The following is a 19,366-nucleotide window of genomic DNA, read 5'->3' as shown; positions in this document are numbered from 1 at the left end:
CGGGGGGGGGGGGTAGGAGAGGACGGGGGGGGGGGGGTAGGAGAGGACGGGGGGGGGGGAGGAGAGTGCGGGGGGGGGTAGGAGATACGGGGGGGGGGGTAGGAGAGTGCGGGGGGGGGGGTAGGAGAGTGCGGGGGGGGGGTAGGAGAGTGCGGGGGGGGGTAGGAGAGGACGGGGGGGGGGGTAGGAGAGTGCGGGGGGTTAGGAGAGTGCGGGGGGGGGGGTAGGAGAGTGCGGGGGGGGGGGGTAGGAGAGTGCGGGGGGGGGTAGGAGAGGACGGGGGGGGGGGTAGGAGAGGACGGGGGGGGGGTAGGAGAGGACGGGGGGGGGGTAGGAGAGGACGGGGGGGGGGGTAGGAGAGGACGGGGGGGGGGGTAGGAGAGGACGGGGGGGGGGGTAGGAGAGGACGGGGGGGGGGGTAGGAGAGGACGGGGGGGGGGTAGGAGAGGACGGGGGGGGGTAGGAGAGGACGGGGGGGGGTAGGAGAGGACGGGGGGGGGTAGGAGAGGACGGGGGGGGGGGTAGGAGAGGACGGGGGGGGGGGAGGAGAGTGCAGGGGGGGGGAGGAGAGTGCGGGGGGGGGTAGGAGAGGACGGGGGGGGGGTAGGAGAGGACGGGGGGGGGTAGGAGAGGACGGGGGGGGGGTAGGAGAGGACGGGGGGGGGGGAGGAGAGTGCGGGGGGGGGGGGAGGAGAGGACGGGGGGGGGGTAGGAGAGGACGGGGGGGGGGGTAGGAGAGTGCGGGGGGGGTAGGAGAGGACGGGGGGGGGGTAGGAGAGGACGGGGGGGGGTAGGAGAGGACGGGGGGGGGGAGGAGAGTGCGGGGGGGGGGGAGGAGAGGACGGGGGGGGGTAGGAGAGGACGGGGGGGGGTAGGAGAGGACGGGGGGGGGTAGGAGAGGACGGGGGGGGGGGGTAGGAGAGGACGGGGGGGGGGGTAGGAGAGGACGGGGGTGGGGGTAGGAGAGGACGGGGGGGGGGTAGGAGAGGACGGGGGGGGGGGGTAGGAGAGGGCGGGGGGGGGGTAGGAGAGTGCGGGGGGGGGGTAGGAGAGGACGGGGGGGGGTAGGAGAGGACGGGGGGGGGGGAGGAGAGTGCGGGGGGGGGGGAGGAGAGGACGGGGGGGGGTAGGAGAGTGCGGGGGGGGGTAGGAGAGTGCGGGGGGGGGTAGGAGAGTGCGGGGGGGGGGTAGGAGAGGACGGGGGAGGGTAGGAGAGGACGGGGGGGGGTAGGAGAGTGCGGGGGGGGGTAGGAGAGGACGGGGGGGGGTAGGAGAGGACGGGGGGGGGTAGGAGAGTGCGGGGGGGGGGTAGGAGAGGACGGGGGGGGGGTAGGAAAGGACGGGGGGGGGTAGGAAAGGACGGGGGGGGGTAGGAAAGGACGGGGGGGGTAGGAGAGGACGGGGGGGGTAGGAGAGGACGGGGGGGGTAGGAGAGGACGGGGGGGGTAGGAGAGGACGGGGGGGGTAGGAGAGGACGGGGGGGGTAGGAGAGGACGGGGGGGGGTAGGAGAGGACGGGGGGGGTAGGAGAGGACGGGGGGGGTAGGAGAGGACGGGGGGGGTAGGAGAGGACGGGGGGGGTAGGAGAGGACGGGGGGGGTAGGAGAGGACGGGGGGGGTAGGAGAGGACGGGGGGGGGTAGGAGAGGACGGGGGGGGGTAGGAGAGGACGGGGGGGGGGGGTAGGAGAGGACGGGGGGGGTAGGAGAGTGCGGGGGGGGGGGTAGGAGAGTGCGGGGGGGGGGGTAGGAGAGTGCGGGGGGGGGGGTAGGAGAGTGCGGGGGGGGGGGGGTAGGAGAGTGCGGGGGGGGGGGGGTAGGAGAGGACGGGGGGGGTAGGAGAGGACGGGGGGTTAGGAGAGGACGGGGGGGGTAGGAGAGGACGGGGGGGGGTAGGAGAGGACGGGGGGGGGTAGGAGAGGACGGGGGGGGGGGGTAGGAGAGGACGGGGGGGGTAGGAGAGTGCGGGGGGGGGGGTAGGAGAGTGCGGGGGGGGGGTAGGAGAGTGCGGGGGGGGGGGGTAGGAGAGTGCGGGGGGGGGGGGGTAGGAGAGTGCGGGTGGGGGTAGGAGAGTGCGGGGGGGGTAGGAGAGGACGGGGGGGGTAGGAGAGGACGGGGGGGGGGGTAGGAGAGGACGGGGGGGGGGGGTAGGAGAGGACGGGGGGGGGTAGGAGAGGACGGGGGGGGGGGTAGGAAAGGACGGGGGGGGGTAGGAGAGGACGGGGGGGGGTAGGAAAGGACGGGGGGGGGTAGGAGAGGACGGGGGGGGGGGGGTAGGAGAGGACGGGGGGGGGGGGTAGGAGAGTGCGGGGGGGGGGGGTAGGAGAGTGCGGGGGGGGGGGTAGGAGAGTGCGGGGGGGGGTAGGAGAGGACGGGGGGGGGTAGGAGAGGACGGGGGGGGTAGGAGAGTGCGGGGGGGGGGGTAGGAGAGTGCGGGGGGGGGGGTAGGAGAGTGCGGGGGGGGGTAGGAGAGGACGGGGGGGGGTAGGAGAGGACGGGGGGGGGGGTAGGAAAGGACGGGGGGGGGTAGGAGAGGACGGGGGGGGTAGGAGAGGACGGGGGGGGTAGGAGAGGACGGGGGGGGTAGGAGAGGACGGGGGGGGTAGGAGAGGACGGGGGGGGGTAGGAGAGGACGGGGGGGGGTAGGAGAGGACGGGGGGGGGTAGGAAAGGACGGGGGGGGGTAGGAAAGGACGGGGGGGGGTAGGAGAGGACGGGGGGGGTAGGAGAGTGCGGGGGGGGGGTAGGAGAGTGCGGGGGGGGGTAGGAGAGGACGGGGGGGGGTAGGAGAGTGCGGGGGGGGGGGGTAGGAGAGGACGGGGGGGGTAGGAGAGTGCGGGGGGGGGTAGGAGAGGACGGGGGGGGGGGTAGGAGAGGACGGGGGGGGGTAGGAAAGGACGGGGGGGGGTAGGAAAGGACGGGGGGGGGTAGGAGAGGACGGGGGGGGGTAGGAAAGGACGGGGGGGGGGGGTAGGAGAGGACGGGGGGGGGGGTAGGAGAGTGCGGGGGGGGGTGTAGGAGAGGACGGGGGGGATAGGAGAGGACGGGGGGGGGGGGTAGGAGAGTGCGGGGGGGGTAGGAGAGTGCGGGGGGGGGTAGGAGAGGACGGGGGGGGGGGTAGGAGAGGGCGGGGGGGGGGTAGGAGAGTGCGGGGGGGGGGTAGGAGAGGACGGGGGGGGGTAGGAGAGGACGGGGGGGGGGGAGGAGAGTGCGGGGGGGGGGAGGAGAGGACGGGGGGGGGTAGGAGAGTGCGGGGGGGGGTAGGAGAGTGCGGGGGGGGGTAGGAGAGTGCGGGGGGGGGTAGGAGAGTGCGGGGGGGGGGGTAGGAGAGGACGGGGGAGGGTAGGAGAGGACGGGGGGGGGTAGGAGAGTGCGGGGGGGGGTAGGAGAGGACGGGGGGGGGTAGGAGAGGACGGGGGGGGGTAGGAGAGTGCGGGGGGGGGGTAGGAGAGGACGGGGGGGGGGTAGGAAAGGACGGGGGGGGGTAGGAAAGGACGGGGGGGGGTAGGAAAGGACGGGGGGGGTAGGAGAGGACGGGGGGGGGTAGGAGAGGACGGGGGGGGTAGGAGAGGACGGGGGGGGTAGGAGAGGACGGGGGGGGTAGGAGAGGACGGGGGGGGTAGGAGAGGACGGGGGGGGTAGGAGAGGACGGGGGGGGTAGGAGAGGACGGGGGGGGTAGGAGAGGACGGGGGGGGTAGGAGAGGACGGGGGGGGTAGGAGAGGACGGGGGGGGTAGGAGAGGACGGGGGGGGGTAGGAGAGGACGGGGGGGGGTAGGAGAGGACGGGGGGGGGTAGGAGAGGACGGGGGGGGGGGGGTAGGAGAGTGCGGGGGGGGGGGTAGGAGAGTGCGGGGGGGGGGGTAGGAGAGTGCGGGGGGGGGGGTAGGAGAGTGCGGGGGGGGGGGGTAGGAGAGTGCGGGGGGGGGGGGGGTAGGAGAGGACGGGGGGGGTAGGAGAGGACGGGGGGTTAGGAGAGTGCGGGGGGGGGGTAGGAGAGTGCGGGGGGGGGTAGGAGAGTGCGGGGGGGGTAGGAGAGGACGGGGGGGGTAGGAGAGGACGGGGGGGGGGGTAGGAAAGGACGGGGGGGGGTAGGAGAGGACGGGGGGGGGTAGGAAAGGACGGGGGGGGGTAGGAGAGGACGGGGGGGGTAGGAGAGTGCGGGGGGGGGGGTAGGAGAGGACGGGGGGGGGGGGTAGGAGAGGACGGGGGGGGGGGTAGGAGAGGACGGGGGGGGGTAGGAGAGGACGGGGGGGGTAGGAGAGTGCGGGGGGGGGGGTAGGAGAGTGCGGGGGGGGGGGTAGGAGAGTGCGGGGGGGGGGTAGGAGAGTGCGGGGGGGGGGGTAGGAGAGTGCGGGGGGGGGGTAGGAGAGGACGGGGGGGGGGTAGGAAAGGACGGGGGGGGGTAGGAAAGGACGGGGGGGGTAGGAGAGGACGGGGGGGGTAGGAGAGGACGGGGGGGGGTAGGAGAGGACGGGGGGGGTAGGAGAGGACGGGGGGGGGTAGGAGAGGACGGGGGGGGGTAGGAGAGGACGGGGGGGGGTAGGAAAGGACGGGGGGGGGTAGGAGAGGACGGGGGGGGGTAGGAAAGGACGGGGGGGGGTAGGAGAGGACGGGGGGGGTAGGAGAGTGCGGGGGGGGGGTAGGAGAGTGCGGGGGGGGGTAGGAGAGGACGGGGGGGGGTAGGAGAGTGCGGGGGGGGGGGTAGGAGAGGACGGGGGGGGTAGGAGAGTGCGGGGGGGGGGTAGGAGAGGACGGGGGGGGGGGTAGGAGAGGACGGGGGGGGGTAGGAAAGGACGGGGGGGGGTAGGAAAGGACGGGGGGGGGTAGGAGAGGACGGGGGGGGGGTAGGAAAGGACGGGGGGGGGGGTAGGAGAGGACGGGGGGGGGGGGTAGGAGAGTGCGGGGGGGGTGTAGGAGAGGACGGGGGGGATAGGAGAGGACGGCGGGGGGGTAGGAGAGTGCGGGGGGGGGGTAGGAAAGGACGGGGGGGGGGGTAGGAGAGGACGGGGGGGGGGGTAGGAGAGGACGGGGGGGGGGGGTAGGAGAGTGCGGGGGGGGGTGTAGGAGAGGACGGGGGGGATAGGAGAGGACGGGGGGGGGGGGTAGGAGAGTGCGGGGGGGGTAGGAGAGTGCGGGGGGGGTAGGAGAGTGCGGGGGGGGGTAGGAGAGGACGGGGGGGGGGGTAGGAGAGGACGGGGGGGGTAGGAGAGTGCGGGGGGGGGGTAGGAGAGTGCGGGGGGGGGGGTAGGAGAGTGCGGGGGGGGTAGGAGAGTGCGGGGGGGGGGTAGGAGAGTGCGGGGGGGGGTAGGAGAGTGCGGGGGGGGGTAGGAGAGTGCGGGGGGGGGTAGGAGAGTGCGGGGGGGGGTAGGAGAGTGCGGGGGGGGGTAGGAGAGTGCGGGGGGGGGTAGGAGAGTGCGGGGGTGGGGAGGAGAGTGCGGGGGGGGGGAGGAGAGTGCGGGGGGGGGAGGAGAGTGCGGGGGGGGGGAGGAGAGTGCGGGGGGGGGAGGAGAGTGCGGGGGGGGGTAGGAGAGTGCGGGGGGGGTAGGAGAGTGCGGGGGGGGGTAGGAGAGTGCGGGGGGGGGGTAGGAGAGTGCGGGGGGGGGTAGGAGAGTGCGGGGGGGGGGGGTGAGGCGAGGGCGGGGGGGGGGGGGGGGGGGGGGGAGGAAACGGTAAGGGTGAAGAAGGAGGAGGGAGAGAAAAGCACAACATTCAGAAACACAAACCCACAACAGACTGAGTGAGGAAACTGGCTCCAGTTCACTTTCCATGGGGGCAAGGCAATGGATACACAACTCCCGTTGAATTGAGTGGGGGAGTGGAGGGGTACAGAGCTCCCACTGCGAGCAGCAGGCAGAACACGGCACCCGGTACGTGGGAGAGGGCAGAACACGGCACCCGGTCCGTGGGAGAGGGCAGAACACAGGGTGATGGGCAGTAACCACCTCCCCACTCTGGAGCCAGTTATTGGAGGAAACTGAGCAAAATCCAAATCTTTAATGAGTGGTACCTGAGACTGGAACAGCTGAGGTACTGGGACTGGAGAAGGGGCTCCCGAGAGGCATCAAGGGCCCTGCAGCAAAGAGAGAACATGACACATTTGACAGACACAGACCCAGAAACCGGCAGCTACCATCACACGACAACCTACAATCCCTGCACCATGCAAGCTGTGACCATACCTCAAGACAAAGGCAACAGAACAAGCAGGCAACTGATCCCCAAGTTCAGAGAAACTGGGAGTCAGAGCCTTTTTATGTTTACGTCAGAGTATTGGAGGGGGAGACTCCACACTCTACTTCCGGAAGCTCTGTCCAATTCCTTTGACTCCTTCACTCTCCATTCACTTGGCTGATAGGAATACAAAACCAGAATATTTTTTAAAAGGCATGAAACTTTTAAATGAGAACAGAAAGTGCCAGAAAGACTCAACAGGTCTGGCAGCATCTGTGGAGAGAGAAATAGAGTTAATGTTTCAGGTCTGTGACCTGACATCAGAACAGGCAGAAGTCAGAAATGTAGCAGTCTCTGAGCAAGTGAGAGGGGGAAGGGGGGTGGGGAAGTAGGAGGAGGAAGGACTGTGGATGGATGGCGAGAGGTTAAATGACAGATGTCATGAAACAGAATGCAAATAGAGTGTTAATTGTTGTAGCAAAAGACAAAGCATGAGTCTGGGGAGAGTGCAAATAGTAGCATAATGAACAGGTCTGTACGAAAGCAAAAACATGAAACATAAGTTTTAAACTAGCACCAGGTTAAAAAATAAATAAAATTAAAATAAATATATAAAAAAACAAAAAATGAGACTCATGCTCCAAAATTATTGTACTCAATATTGAGTCCAGAAGGTGTAGAGTGCCTCATCGGAAAATGAGATGCTGCTCCTCGAGCTTGTGTTGATGTTCACTGGAACACTGCAGCAGGCCAAGGACAGAGATGTGGACATGGGAACAAGGTGGAGAATTAAAATGGCAAGCAACCGGAAGAAATTAATTTCATGCTCAACATGATGTTGAGCTTTTCTTCCATCGCCTTGATCTTCGGGCTCACTTCTTTGGCCAGGAGTCCTCCCCCTGACCAGCAGACCCTTTCACACACCTCCAGTACTCTCCCTCCCTCTGGCCTCTTAACTGCTCTTGATCTTTTTATTGAAGACTGTCAGCATGACATCAGCCATCTTAATTTCACTGCCTGCCTGACTCACTCTTACCTGTTTCCCTCTGAACTTGTTGCACTCCATTTTCTCAAGTTTAACTCTGACATTGTGATCAAACCAACTGACAAGGCTGGTGCTGTTGTTGTCTGACCTACCGACCTCGACCTTGAAAAGGCTGAGCGCCAACTTCCTCCAACCTCCCCCTGGACCATGATCCCACCACCGAACATCAAGCTACTATCTCCAGGACAGTCACTGACCCGAGAAGCGGGCTGTGTGGGGTTGCGGGACTATGAGGTTGGAAGATGTAGAGGGAAGATCTCTGGAGGAGATGAGGTCAGTGACTGTACTGGAGACAGTGGTTTGATGTTCGGTGGTGGGCTACAGATCAAATGCTGGAAGGTGGGATTAGACCCAGGGTGAAGTAACTTGGGATAAGTTAAAGGCACTCTGGAGGAGTTGAAGAATATGGCTGAGCAGTGTGGGATCACTTTCCGTGCCAAAGCTAGGAAATCCGAACTCCCAAGACTAGTGACCAAGCATTTTCCCCTCGAACCCGAAGAGGCAGAGATAGGGTTAGAAATAGATTACAACAGGATAATGTCAGCAAAGATACAACTAGAACAGAAGAAACCTGAATTAGAAGACAGGGAAAGAGAGAAGAGAGATAGAAAAGAAAGACAGGAGAGAGAAAGAACCTTCCAGAAGGAACAGAAGCCGACGTGGCTAGAGTTAGCTAGGGGGCGACAGAGTAACCCGAGTGAAAACATGGAGAATACAAGTAATGCGGGGCTGCGTGCTGAGTTTTTTAAATGTTCCCAACTGATTCCAAAATCCATTGAGGGAGATGCAGAATCATTTTTTGTATCTTTTCAGAACCTTGCAAGGAGTTAAAATGGCTGGCTGAGAGCTGGAAACTACTGCTTCAAAGAAAGCAAACAGGAAACGCAGGCTTATTCCCTGTTGCCAGATGAGAGTTCATCAAATTATGAACTGACAAAAAAATGCTATTCTCGGGGCATATCAGCTCGCACTGGAAGCTGACCGCCAGAACTTCTGAGCCCTCCTGAAACAAGCTGATCAAACTTACTTGGAGTTTGAGAGAAGCAAGCATCTGGCTTTTGATCAGTGGTTGAGGGCTCTCAAAGTGCAGCCCAGCTATGAAAACCTCAGACGAAATTCTCCTTCAGGAATTAAGTAACTCTCTCCCCCTCTCCTTAAAAACCATGTGGAAGAACAAAAAGTACATAGAGCGAGGCAAGCGTAGCTCTGGCTTATGAGTTTGCTCTAATATACAAACCGGTTCCCCAGGGGAAAACCTTTCCTCGTCACCCCCATGAATCCAAAAAGGACAAAGGGTGGGATGCTGATATAAACCCAAGCAGTCCTGGGAAAAAGAAAAGCAGGACCCACAGAGGGCCCTCCTCAAGCCAAAACAGACAGAGCTGAAAGTAGGAGTGAGACCCGGAGACCTGTGTGCTTCAACTGCAATAAGGCAGGTCATCTAACAGCTGACTGCTGGAAACGACAGGGAAAGCCTGTAGGATTAATCAGGGAATATCCACTCAGGGCAGGAGAAGGGACCCCGATGCAAAGCACAGCCGAGCAGGCTGCGACTTTGACTGCATCAGCAGTAAGATGCAGAAGAAATATTGCTGTGGGTGTAGGAAAAGTTAATGAGATCCCTGAACGTTATCAGGATTTGGTATCTGAAGGGAAACTAACCCCATACCCTTCGAATGGAGCAAGCAAGCCCATAGTAATCCGCAGGGATACAAGGGCCACCCGATTCCTTTTGCTGGGAAAAGGCCTGACCTTTCCCCAGAGAGTGCAGTAAATACCAGAATGGTGGTAAATGGTATTGGAGGGCAGTGTACACCTGTACCTTTACACCGGTTGCACTTGGAGTGCGATCTAGTTTCGGGACCGGTGACTGTAGGGATTGTCCTACATTTGCCTGTGGACGGGTTTGACCTGCTCCTAGGTAATGATCTGGCAGGGCCGAAGGTGGTAGCACCCCCAGTAGTGAAAGAGAGACCGAAGGAGGTCAGAGAGACAGGGCAGTGGCAGGAGACGGTCCGCTGCAGTTCCCCTGATAGTGTAGTGAATCGGGCCCATGGCCAAAAAAGCTCCCCCAGAGGAGACTGAATTGGCACTGCAGACAGATGACGATGCTGACTGTCTATCTGAAACTTTGTTTGGAAAGTTAAAGGACCCAGGGAATGGATTAAACGGATCTTCCCTAGCTGAGGCTCAGCGAGCCGACCCACCACTGAGAAAGTTAGCACAGGCTGCCCAGACTGACACTGAAGCAGAGGAGTCCCTGATTGCTACAATTTAAAGAATAAGGTGCTGATGAGGAAGTGGAGTTCTCCTCACAGGCCTGAGGGCAAAGAGTGGACAGTGGTTCACCAGTTAGTGGTGCCGCAGAGATACTGGCGGGAAATATTAAGAATGGCCCATGAGATTACAATGGCTGTGCATGGTGGTACACAAAAAACCAAAGCCCGCATAAGTCTGCAGGTTGACTGGCCAATACTCCACAAAGATGTGGTGGAGTACTGTAGGATTTGCCACATGTGCCACGCTCAGGGGAAACCCCAACCTACAGTGAAATCTGCACCCTGGTCAGGCAGCATCTGTGGAGAGAGAAGCAGAGTTAACGTTTCACATCTGTGACCTTTCATCAGAGCCAAAGGTTGGGAAAGAATTAGGTTTTAAGCAAGTGATGGGGAAGAGAACAAAAGTGGCGGCACAGTGGTTAGCACCGCAGCCTCACAGCTCCAGGGACCCGGGTTCAATTCTGGGTACTGTCTGTGTGGAGTTTGCAAGTTCTCCCTGTGTCTGCGTGGGTTTCCTACGGGTGCTCTGGTTTCCTCCCACTGCCAAAGACTTGCAGGTGATAGGTAAATTGGCTGTTATAAATTGCCCCTAGTGTAGGTAGGTGGTAGGGCATATGGGATTACTGTGGGGTGAGTATAGATGGGTGGTTGTTGGTCAGCACAGACTCGGTGGGCCGAAGGGCCTGTTTCAGTGCTGTATCAATAAAAAAAAAGGTACGGTACGTGATAGGGCAGAGGGCAGGAGACATTAAATAACAAAGCTGTAATGGGACAAAGGAAAAAAAGCGTGTTAATGCTTCTGGTGAAGGACAAAACATTAGTCCAGAGAGAATGTTAATGGATTATCCAAGGTTAATCAAGGATAGTCAGCATGGATTTGTTAAGGGAATATCTTGTTGACCAACTTGATTGAATTTTTTGAGGTAACATTTTCTGAAGAAATGGATTCACTGTGGAGCATCCGCGATGCTGAGGAAGTCGTGGATAGCATGTTTAGTGAGGTGGTCACTAATTTGATTGAGTTTTTTGAGGAAGTGACAAAGATGAGTGATGAAGGAAGGGCAGTGGATGTTATCTCCATGGACTTCAGTAAAGCCTTTGACAAGGTGCCTCATGGCAGACTGGTACAAAAGGTGAAGTCACACGGGATCAGAGGTGAGCTGGCAAGATGGATACAGAACTGGCTCAGTCATAGAAGACAGAGGGTAGCAGTGGAAAGGTGCTTTTCTGAATGGAGGAATGTGACTAGTGGTGTTCCGCAGGCATCAGTGCTGGGACCTTTGCTCTTTGTAGTATATATAAATGATTTGGAGGAAAATGTAGCTGGTCTGATTAGTAGGTTTGCGGACGACACAAAGGTTGGAGGAGTTGCAAATAGTGATGAGGATTGTCAGAGGATACAGCAGGATATAGATCGGTTGGAGACTTGGGCGGAGAAATGGCAGATGGAGTTTAATCCAGACAAATGTGACGTAATGCATTTTGAAAGGTCTAATGCAGGTAGGAAGTATATAGTAAATGGCAGAACCCTTAGGAGTATTGACAGGCAGAGAGATCTGGGCGTACAGGTCCACAGGTCACTGAAAGTGGCAACGCAGGTGGATAAGGTAGTCAAGAAGGCATACGGCATGCTTGCCTTCATCGGTCGGGGCATAGAGTATAAAAACAGGCAAGTCATGCTGCAGCTGTACAGAACTTTAGTTAGGCCACACTTAGAATATTGCGTGCAATTCTGGTCGCCTCACTACCAGAAGGACGTGGATTCTTTGGAGAGGGTACAGAAGAGGTTTACCAGGATGTTGCCTGGTCTGGAGGGCATTGCTATGAGGAGAGGTTGAATAAACTCGGATTGTTTTCACTGGAATGACGGAGGTGGAGGGGCGACATGATAGAGATTGACAAAGTTATAAGTGGCATGGACAGAGTGGATAGTCAGAAGCTTTTTCCCAGGGTGGAAGAGTCAGTTACTAGGGGACATAGGTTTAAGGTGAGAGGGGCAAAATTTAGAGGGGATGTGCGAGGCACGTTCTTTACACAGAGGGTGGTGAGTGCCTGGAACTTGCTGTCGGGGGAGGTGGTGGAAGCAGGTACGATAGCGACGTTTAAGAGGCATCTTGACAAATACATGAATAGGATGAGAATAGAGAGATACGGTCCCTGCAAGTGCAGAAGGTTTTAGTTTAGGCAGGCATCAAGATCGGTGCAGGCTTGGAGGGCCGAATGACCTGTTCCTGTGCTGTACTGTTCTTTGTTCGTTCGTTGTTACCTTAAATCTATGCCTCCTGGTTATTGACCCCTCCGCGAAGGGAAAAAGTTTAAATAGAAAAATTACGGCAAAGAAAGAGGCCATTCGGGCCATAGTGTCTGCGCCAGCTGAAAAGTCTAGCACCTGGTCCGTAGCCTTGCCGGTTACAGCACTTCAGGTGCATGTCCAGGTACCTTTTAAATGAGTTGAGGGTTTCTGCCTCCCACACCGTTCTGGGCAATGAATTCCAGACACCCACCACCCTCTGGGTGAAAATGTTTATCCTCATGTCCCCTCTAATCCTTCTACCAGTCACCTTAAATCTGTGCCCCCTGATAATTGACTTCTCCTCTAGGGGAAACAGGTCCTTCCTGTCTACTCCATCTAGGCCCGTCATAATTTTCCACACCTCAAGTAAGTCACCCCTCAGCCTCCTCTGTTCCAAGAAAAACAACCCGAGCCAATCCAATCTTTCCTCATAGCTGCAACTTTCAAACCCTGGCAACATTCTTGTAAATCTCCTCTGTACTCCCTCCAGAGCAATTATGTCCTTCCTGTAATGTGGTGACCAGAACTGTACACAATGCTCCAGCTGTGGCCTAACCAGCGTTTTATACAGTTCCAGCATTACATCCCTGCTTTTGTATTCTATACCTCGTCTAATAAAGGAAAGTATTCCAGATGCCTTCTTCACCACTCTATCTACCTGTCCTGCCACCTTCAGGGACCTGTGGACATGCACTCCCAGGTCTCTCACTTCCTCTACCCCTCTCAATATCCTCCCGTTTATTGTGTATTCCCTCGCAAACCATTGATATCATTCTGGAATCTACAGCTATCCTCTTCACAATCAACTACATGACCAATTTTTCTGTCGTCAGCAAATTTCCCAATCATGCCTCCCACATTTCAGTCCAAATCATTAATATATACTACAAACAGCAAGAGAGTCAACACTGAGCCCTGTGGAATGCCACTGGAAACAGCTTTCCATTCACAAACACACCCGTCGACTACTACCCTTTGTTTCCTGAGCCAATTTTAGATCCAACTTGCCACATTCCCCTGTATTCCATGGGCTTTCATTTTTCTGACCAGTCTGCCATGCGGGACCTTGTCAAATGCCTTACTAAAATCCATGTCGACTACATCCACTGTACTAACCTCATCAATCATCCTTGTTACTTCCTCAAGGAATTTGATCAATATCAATTTTATCAATAACACTTCATGGTGTGGGGGGGTTGGGGGGGTGAAGAGGTGGCATGGGTGGTGGTGATGATGGGACTGCACTGGTGCTCCAACAGCACTGCGTTCCTGATTGCTGTTTATCGTGCTGTGCCAGCTTGGCTCAGTGGGAGCATTCTCAACTCAGTGTCAGAAGGCCGAGGGTTCAAACGCTACTTGGGCTCATAATCTGGGCTGATACCCCCAGCGCAGTACTGAGAACTGTCAGATGTACCAACTTTCAGATGAGATGTTAAACAATGTCCTGACGACCCTTTCAGGTAGACATAATTCCACAGCACTATTTTGGAAGCAGTAGCATTCTCCCCAGTTGGCTGGTCAATATTAATCCTGCAATCAACATCACTTTACATCCATCAGATACGTATAAAGTCTCATCGGAAAGGCGGCAACTCCGACACTGCAGCACTCCCTCAGTACTGCTGCTCCGACAGTGCAGCGCTCCCTCAGTACTGCTCCTCCGACAGTGCAGCGCTCCCTCAGTACTGCTCCTCCGACACTGCAGCACTCCCTCAGTACTGCTCCTCCGACACTGCAGCACTCCCTCAGTACTGCTCCTCCGACAGTGTAGCACTCCCTCAGTACTGCTCCTCCGACAGTGCAGCGCTCCCTCAGTACTGCTCCTCCGACAGTGCAGCGCTCCCTCAGTACTGCTCCTCCGACACTGCAGCGCTCCCTCAGTACTGCTCCTCCGACACTGCAGCACTCCCTCAGTACTGCTCCTCCGACACTGCAGCACTCCCTCAGTACTGCTCCTCCGACACTGCAGCACTCCCTCAGTACTGCTCCTCCGACAGTGCAGCACTCCCTCAGTACTGCTCCTCCGACAGTGCAGCGCTCCCTCAGTACTGCTCCTCCGACAGTGCAGCGCTCCCTCAGTACTGCTCCTCCGACAGTGCAGCGCTCCCTCAGTACTGATCCTCCGACACTGTAGCGCTCCCTCAGTACTGACCCTCCGACAGTGCAGCGCTCCCTCAGTACTGCTCCTCCGACAGTGCAGCACTCCCTCAGTACTGCTCCTCCGACAGTGCAGCGCTCCCTCAGTACTGATCCTCCGACAGTGCAGCGCTCCCTCAGTACTGCTCCTCCGACAGTGTAGCGCTCCCTCAGTACTGATCCTCCGACAGTGCAGCGCTCCCTCAGTACTGATCCTCCAACACTGTAGCGCTCCCTCAGTACTGCTCCTCCGACACTGTAGCGCTCCCTCAGTACTGATCCTCCGACAGTGTAGCGCTCCCTCAGTACTGATCCTCCGACAGTGCAGCGCTCCCTCAGTACTGCTCCTCCGACAGTGTAGCGCTCCCTCAGTACTGCTCCTCCGACAGTGTAGCGCTCCCTCAGTACTGATCCTCCGACAGTGCAGCGCTCCCTCAGTACTGACCCTCCGACAGTGCAGTACTCCCTCAGTACTGACCCTCCGACAGTGCAGCGCTCCCTCAGTACTGCTCCTCCGACAGTGCAGCGCTCCCTCAGTACTGCTCCTCTGACAGTGCAGCGCTCCCTCAGTACTGCTCCTCCGACAGTGCAGCGCTCCCTCAGTACTGCTCCTCCGACAGTACAGCGCTCCCTCAGTACTGCCCCTCCGACAGTGCAGCGCTCCCTCAGTACTGCTCCTCCGACAGTGCAGCGCTCCCTCAGTACTGCTCCTCCGACACTGTAGCGCTCCCTCAGTACTGACCCTCCGACAGTGCAGCGCTCCCTCAGTACTGATCCTCCGACAGTGCAGCACTCCCTCAGTACTGACCCTCCGACAGTGCAGCACTCCCTCAGTACTGACCCTCCGACAGTGCAGCGCTCCCTCAGTACTGCTCCTCCGACAGTGCAGCGCTCCCTCAGTACTGCTCCTCCGACAGTGCAGCGCTCCCTCAGTACTGCCGCTCCGACAGTGCAGCGCTCCCTCAGTACTGCTGCTCCGACAGTGCAGCGCTCCCTCAGTACTGCTCCTCCGACAGTGCAGCGCTCCCTCAGTACTGCTCCTCCGACAGTGCAGCGCTCCCTCAGTACTGCTCCTCCGACAGTGCAGCGCTCCCTCAGTACTGACCCTCCGACAGTGCAGCGCTCCCTCAGTACTGACCCTCCGACAGTGCAGCGCTCCCTCAGTACTGCTCCTCCGACAGTGCAGCGCTCCCTCAGTACTGCTCCTCCGACAGTGCAGCGCTCCCTCAGTACTGCTCCTCCGACAGTGCAGCGCTCCCTCAGTACTGCTCCTCCGACAGTGCAGCGCTCCCTCAGTACTGCTCCTCCGACAGTGCAGCGTTCCCTCAGTACTGCTTCTCCGACAGTGTAGCACTCCCTCAGTACTGCCCCTCCGACGGTGCAGCGCTCCCTCAGTACTGCCCCTCCGACGGTGCAGCGCTCCCTCAGTACGGACCCTCCGACGGTGCAGCATTCCCTCAGTACTGACCCTCCGACAGTGCAGCACTCCCTCAGTACTGCCCCTCCGACGGTGCAGCGCTCCCTCAGTACTGACCCTCCGACGGTGCAGCGCTCCCTCAGTACTGACCCTCCGACGGTGCAGCATTCCCTCAGTACTGACCCTCCGACAGTGCAGCACTTCCACAGTACTGACTCCCTGACAGTGCAGCGCTCCCTCAGTACTGACCCTCCGACAGTGCAGCACTCCCTCAGTACTGCCTCTCCGACAGTGCAGCACTCCCTCAGTACTGACTCTGTGACAGTGCAGCACTCCCTCAGTACTGCACTGAAGTGTCAGTCTGGATCATGTGTTCAACTCTCAGGAGTGGGGCTTGAACCCACAACCTTCCGAGGCGATACTGTTACCATGAGCCACAGCTGATACTGAATTACACTAATAGCTGTTCTGAAGAAGGGTCACTGATCTGAAACGTTAACTCTGCTTCTCTTTCCCCAGAAGCTGCCAGATCTGCTGAGTGGTTCCAGCATTTCTTGTTTTTATTTCAGATTTCCAGCATCCGCAGTATTTTGCTTTTATATTATTGCACTATTAGCATAGCTGGTCAGTGAAGCGCCAGGGCATTGGCGGATCTTTCTTTATTCATTCTTGGGATGTGGGTGTCGCTGGCTAGGCCAGCATTTATTGCCCATCCCTAATTACCCTTGAGAAGGTGGTGGTGAGCTGCCTTCTTCAACCACTACAGTCCGTCTGATGTAGGTATACCCACAGTGCTGTTAGTAAGGGAGTTCCAGGATTTTGACCCAGCGACAGTGAAGGAATGGCGATATAGTTCCAAGTCAGGATGGTGTGTGACTTGGAGGGGAACTTGCTGGTGCTGTTATTGCATCTGCTGCTCTTGTTATGGGTGGTAGCAGCTGCAGTTCTGGAGGTGCTGTCAGAGAAGCCTTGATGAGACGCTGTAGTGCATCTTCTAGATGAACAGCAGTCTGCAGTGGTTCCCTTTATTGCAACACACCATCCAAGATTCACAAAAACTGCACATTTCGTACCACATGTCTACAAGTACAGTATCAGAAACAAGGACCAGTGGCTTTCTTGCAAAGAGAGGAGCCAATACTAACCTGGGTGTGGGGTGCTAAAGGTGGGCCCCACATTCATTGGCTGCTGAATGGCTGCAGGAAACCGCATCTGTGCTTCTCCACCATACCTAAAAGAAAAGCACCATTAAAACACTGTCAGCAAGGTTTGAGCAAGCTCTGGCCCAGATATCACCCTCTCTTCAGGCTCTCCAATCATCCTGGGGAGCACACAGAAAAAAGGAAAAAGACAGACTTGCATTTATCTAGTGCCTTTCCCAACCGCCAGACATCTCAAAGCTCTTTACCACCATTGAACCACAGAAAAGTTACGGCATAGAAAGAGGCCTTTCAGCCCAATGTGTCTGCGCTGGCTGAAAAAACTAGTCGCCCAATCTAATCCCACTTTCCTGCACCTGGTCCGTAGACCTGCAGGTTGCAGCACTTCAGGTGCATGTCCAGGTACCTTTTAAAAGAATTGAGGGTTTCTGCCTCCACTACCGTCCCTGGCAGTGAATTCCAGACACCCACCACCCTCTGGGTGAAAAAGTTTATCCTCATGTCTCCTCTAATCCTTCTACCAATCACCTTAAATCTGTGTTCCCTGGTAATTGACCTCTCCGACAGGGAAAACTGGTCCTTCCTGTCTACTCTATCTAGGCCTCTCATAATTTTCCACACCTCAATTAAGTCGCCCCTCAGCCTCCTCTGTTCTAAGGAATACAACCCGAGCCTATCCAATCTTTCCTCATAACTTCAACTTTCAAACCCTGGTAACATTCTTGTAAATCTCCTCTGTATTCTCTCCAGAGCAATTATGTCCTTCCTGTAATGTGGTGACCAGAACTGTACACAATACTCCAGCTGTGGCCTAACCAGCATTTTACACAGTTCCAGCATTACATTCCTGCTTTTGTATTCTATACCTCGGCCAATAAAGGAAAGTATTCCATATGCCTTCTTCACCACTTTATCTACCTGTCCTGCCACCTTCAGGGACCTGTGGACATGCACTCAAAGGTCTCTCACTTCTTCTAACCCTTTCAATATCCTCCCATTTATTGTGTATTCCCTCCCTTTATTTGCCCTCCCCAAATGCATTACCTCACACTTCTCTGGATTGAATTGCATTTGCCACTTCTCCGCCCACGCAACCAAACCATTGATATCTTTCTCAGATATCCTGTCTAATATTTCACACTCCTGCCCTTGAACTACAATGTCTGCACCATCCCTCTCCTTTGTGAAGAGAGGAAGTACTCATTAAGAAATAAAAGCAAAATACTGCAGATGCTGGAAAACTGAAATAAAAACAGAAAGTGCTGGAAGGACTCAGGTCAGGCAGCATCTGTGGAGAGAGAAGCAGAGCTAACGCTTCAGGCCTGTGATCTTTCATCAGAACTGTTCTTGATTTTACCTGCAAATATTTTCTCATGTCCTCTCTTAGCTTTCCCAATTTCCTTTTTTACTTCACCCCTGAACTTTCTATACTCCTGAAGGCTTTCTAAAGTAATGCCTCCCCCTGGTTTGCCACTGATTTTCCTTCAAGTAGCTGTATCCAGTCCACTTTTGCCAGATCACCTGTCAGCTGCGTGAAATTTGCCTTCCCCCAATTTGGAACTTTTACTCCTGTTTTATCTTTGTCCTTTTCCATAATGATACGAAAACTAACTGTATTATGGTCACTATCTCCAAAATGGTCACCCACTGTTACTTCAACCACTTACCCAGCTTCATTTCCCAAGACTAAATCTAGAATTGCGTCCCCTTTCATCAGGCTTGTTAAGTGCTGGCTAAACAAGTTCTCGTCAATGCAGTTCAAGAATTTTGTGCCCTCCGTGCCCTTCACACTGTTTGTATCCCAGTTGATATTAGGGTAGTTGAAATCCCCAACTATTATTGTCCTATTGTTTTTGCACTCAGAAATTTGCCTATGTATTTGTTCTTCGATCTCCCTCTCACTATTTGGGGTCTATACTACACTCCTTGTAGTGTGGCTGCCCCTTTTCTATTTCTGAGCTTCACCTATATGGTCTCATTTGATGATTCATTTAGCGTATCATCCCTCCTCACAGTTATTCCTTAACCAATCAGGCTACACCCTCTCCTTTTTTATCCCCGTGCCTGAAAACTCTATATCCAGGGATGTTGACCTGCCATTTTTGTCCCTCTTTAGTCAAGTTTCCATCATAGCAATGACATTGTGTTGCCATGTCTGTGCCCTCAGCTCATCGGCTTTATTTGCTATATTCCTTGCATTTAAATAAATACTTTTTAACACTGCCACATTTCTGTGCTGTACACTTTTTAACCTTTGCTTCTTCTGTCTTTCAGAGTCACTCACTAATTTTCTGCCTCCTGTTCCCTGCCCTGAAATTGTCCTATCTGTAACTGCCGTCAGGTTCCCATCCCCCTGCCAATCTAGTTTAAACCATCCCCAACAGCACGAGCAAACCTTCCTGCAATGATATTTGTCCCAGTCCTGTTCAGGAGCAGACCGTCCGGCTTGTACAGGTCCCGCCTTCCCCAGAACTGGTCACAATGCCCCAGAAATCTGAAGCCCTCCCTCCTGCACCATCTCTCCAGCCAAGCATTCATCTGGTATATTTTCCTAACTCTATACTCACTAGCATGTGGCCTTGTGAGTAATCCAGAGATTACTACCTTTGAGGTCCTGCTTCCTAACCTCTTTCCTAACTTCCTGAACTCAGCCATAGGACCTCAACTTTTTTTCTAGTATCGTTGGTACTAATGTGGACTAAGACCTCTGGCTGTGCACCCTCCCCTTCCAGAATGTTCTGTAGCCACTCGATGACCTTTGCACCAGGGAGGCAACATACCATCCTGGAATCACGTCTGCGACCACAGAAACGCCAATCTGTTCCCCTCACTATTGAATCCCCTATCACTATTGCTCTCTTGTCTTTT

General features: G+C 56.9%; 1 protein-coding gene across 2 annotated transcripts in view; it reads right to left on the bottom strand.

The window, feature by feature from the left end:
• The window catches only part of nup155 (nucleoporin 155), a 560,589-nt gene that overhangs the window by 291,541 nt on the left and 249,682 nt on the right, over positions 1-19,366 (bottom strand). Inside the window, exons 17-18 of one of the 2 annotated variants that reach the window (XM_068029070.1) lie at positions 16,484-16,569; positions 6,005-6,067 (exon numbers count right to left, since the gene is read on the bottom strand). In XM_068029070.1, the coding sequence (XP_067885171.1) occupies positions 6,005-6,067; positions 16,484-16,569 (149 nt within the window). The remainder of the gene's footprint in view (positions 1-6,004; positions 6,068-16,483; positions 16,570-19,366) is intronic. The other variant, XM_068029071.1, reaches the window with a different exon arrangement.

The sequence above is a fragment of the Heterodontus francisci genome, chromosome 4 (genome assembly GCF_036365525.1).
Source record: "Heterodontus francisci isolate sHetFra1 chromosome 4, sHetFra1.hap1, whole genome shotgun sequence".
Classification (NCBI taxonomy): Eukaryota; Metazoa; Chordata; class Chondrichthyes; order Heterodontiformes; family Heterodontidae; genus Heterodontus; species Heterodontus francisci.
Note: the sequence above shows the minus strand (reverse complement) of the source record. Positions and strands in the feature narration are given on the sequence as shown.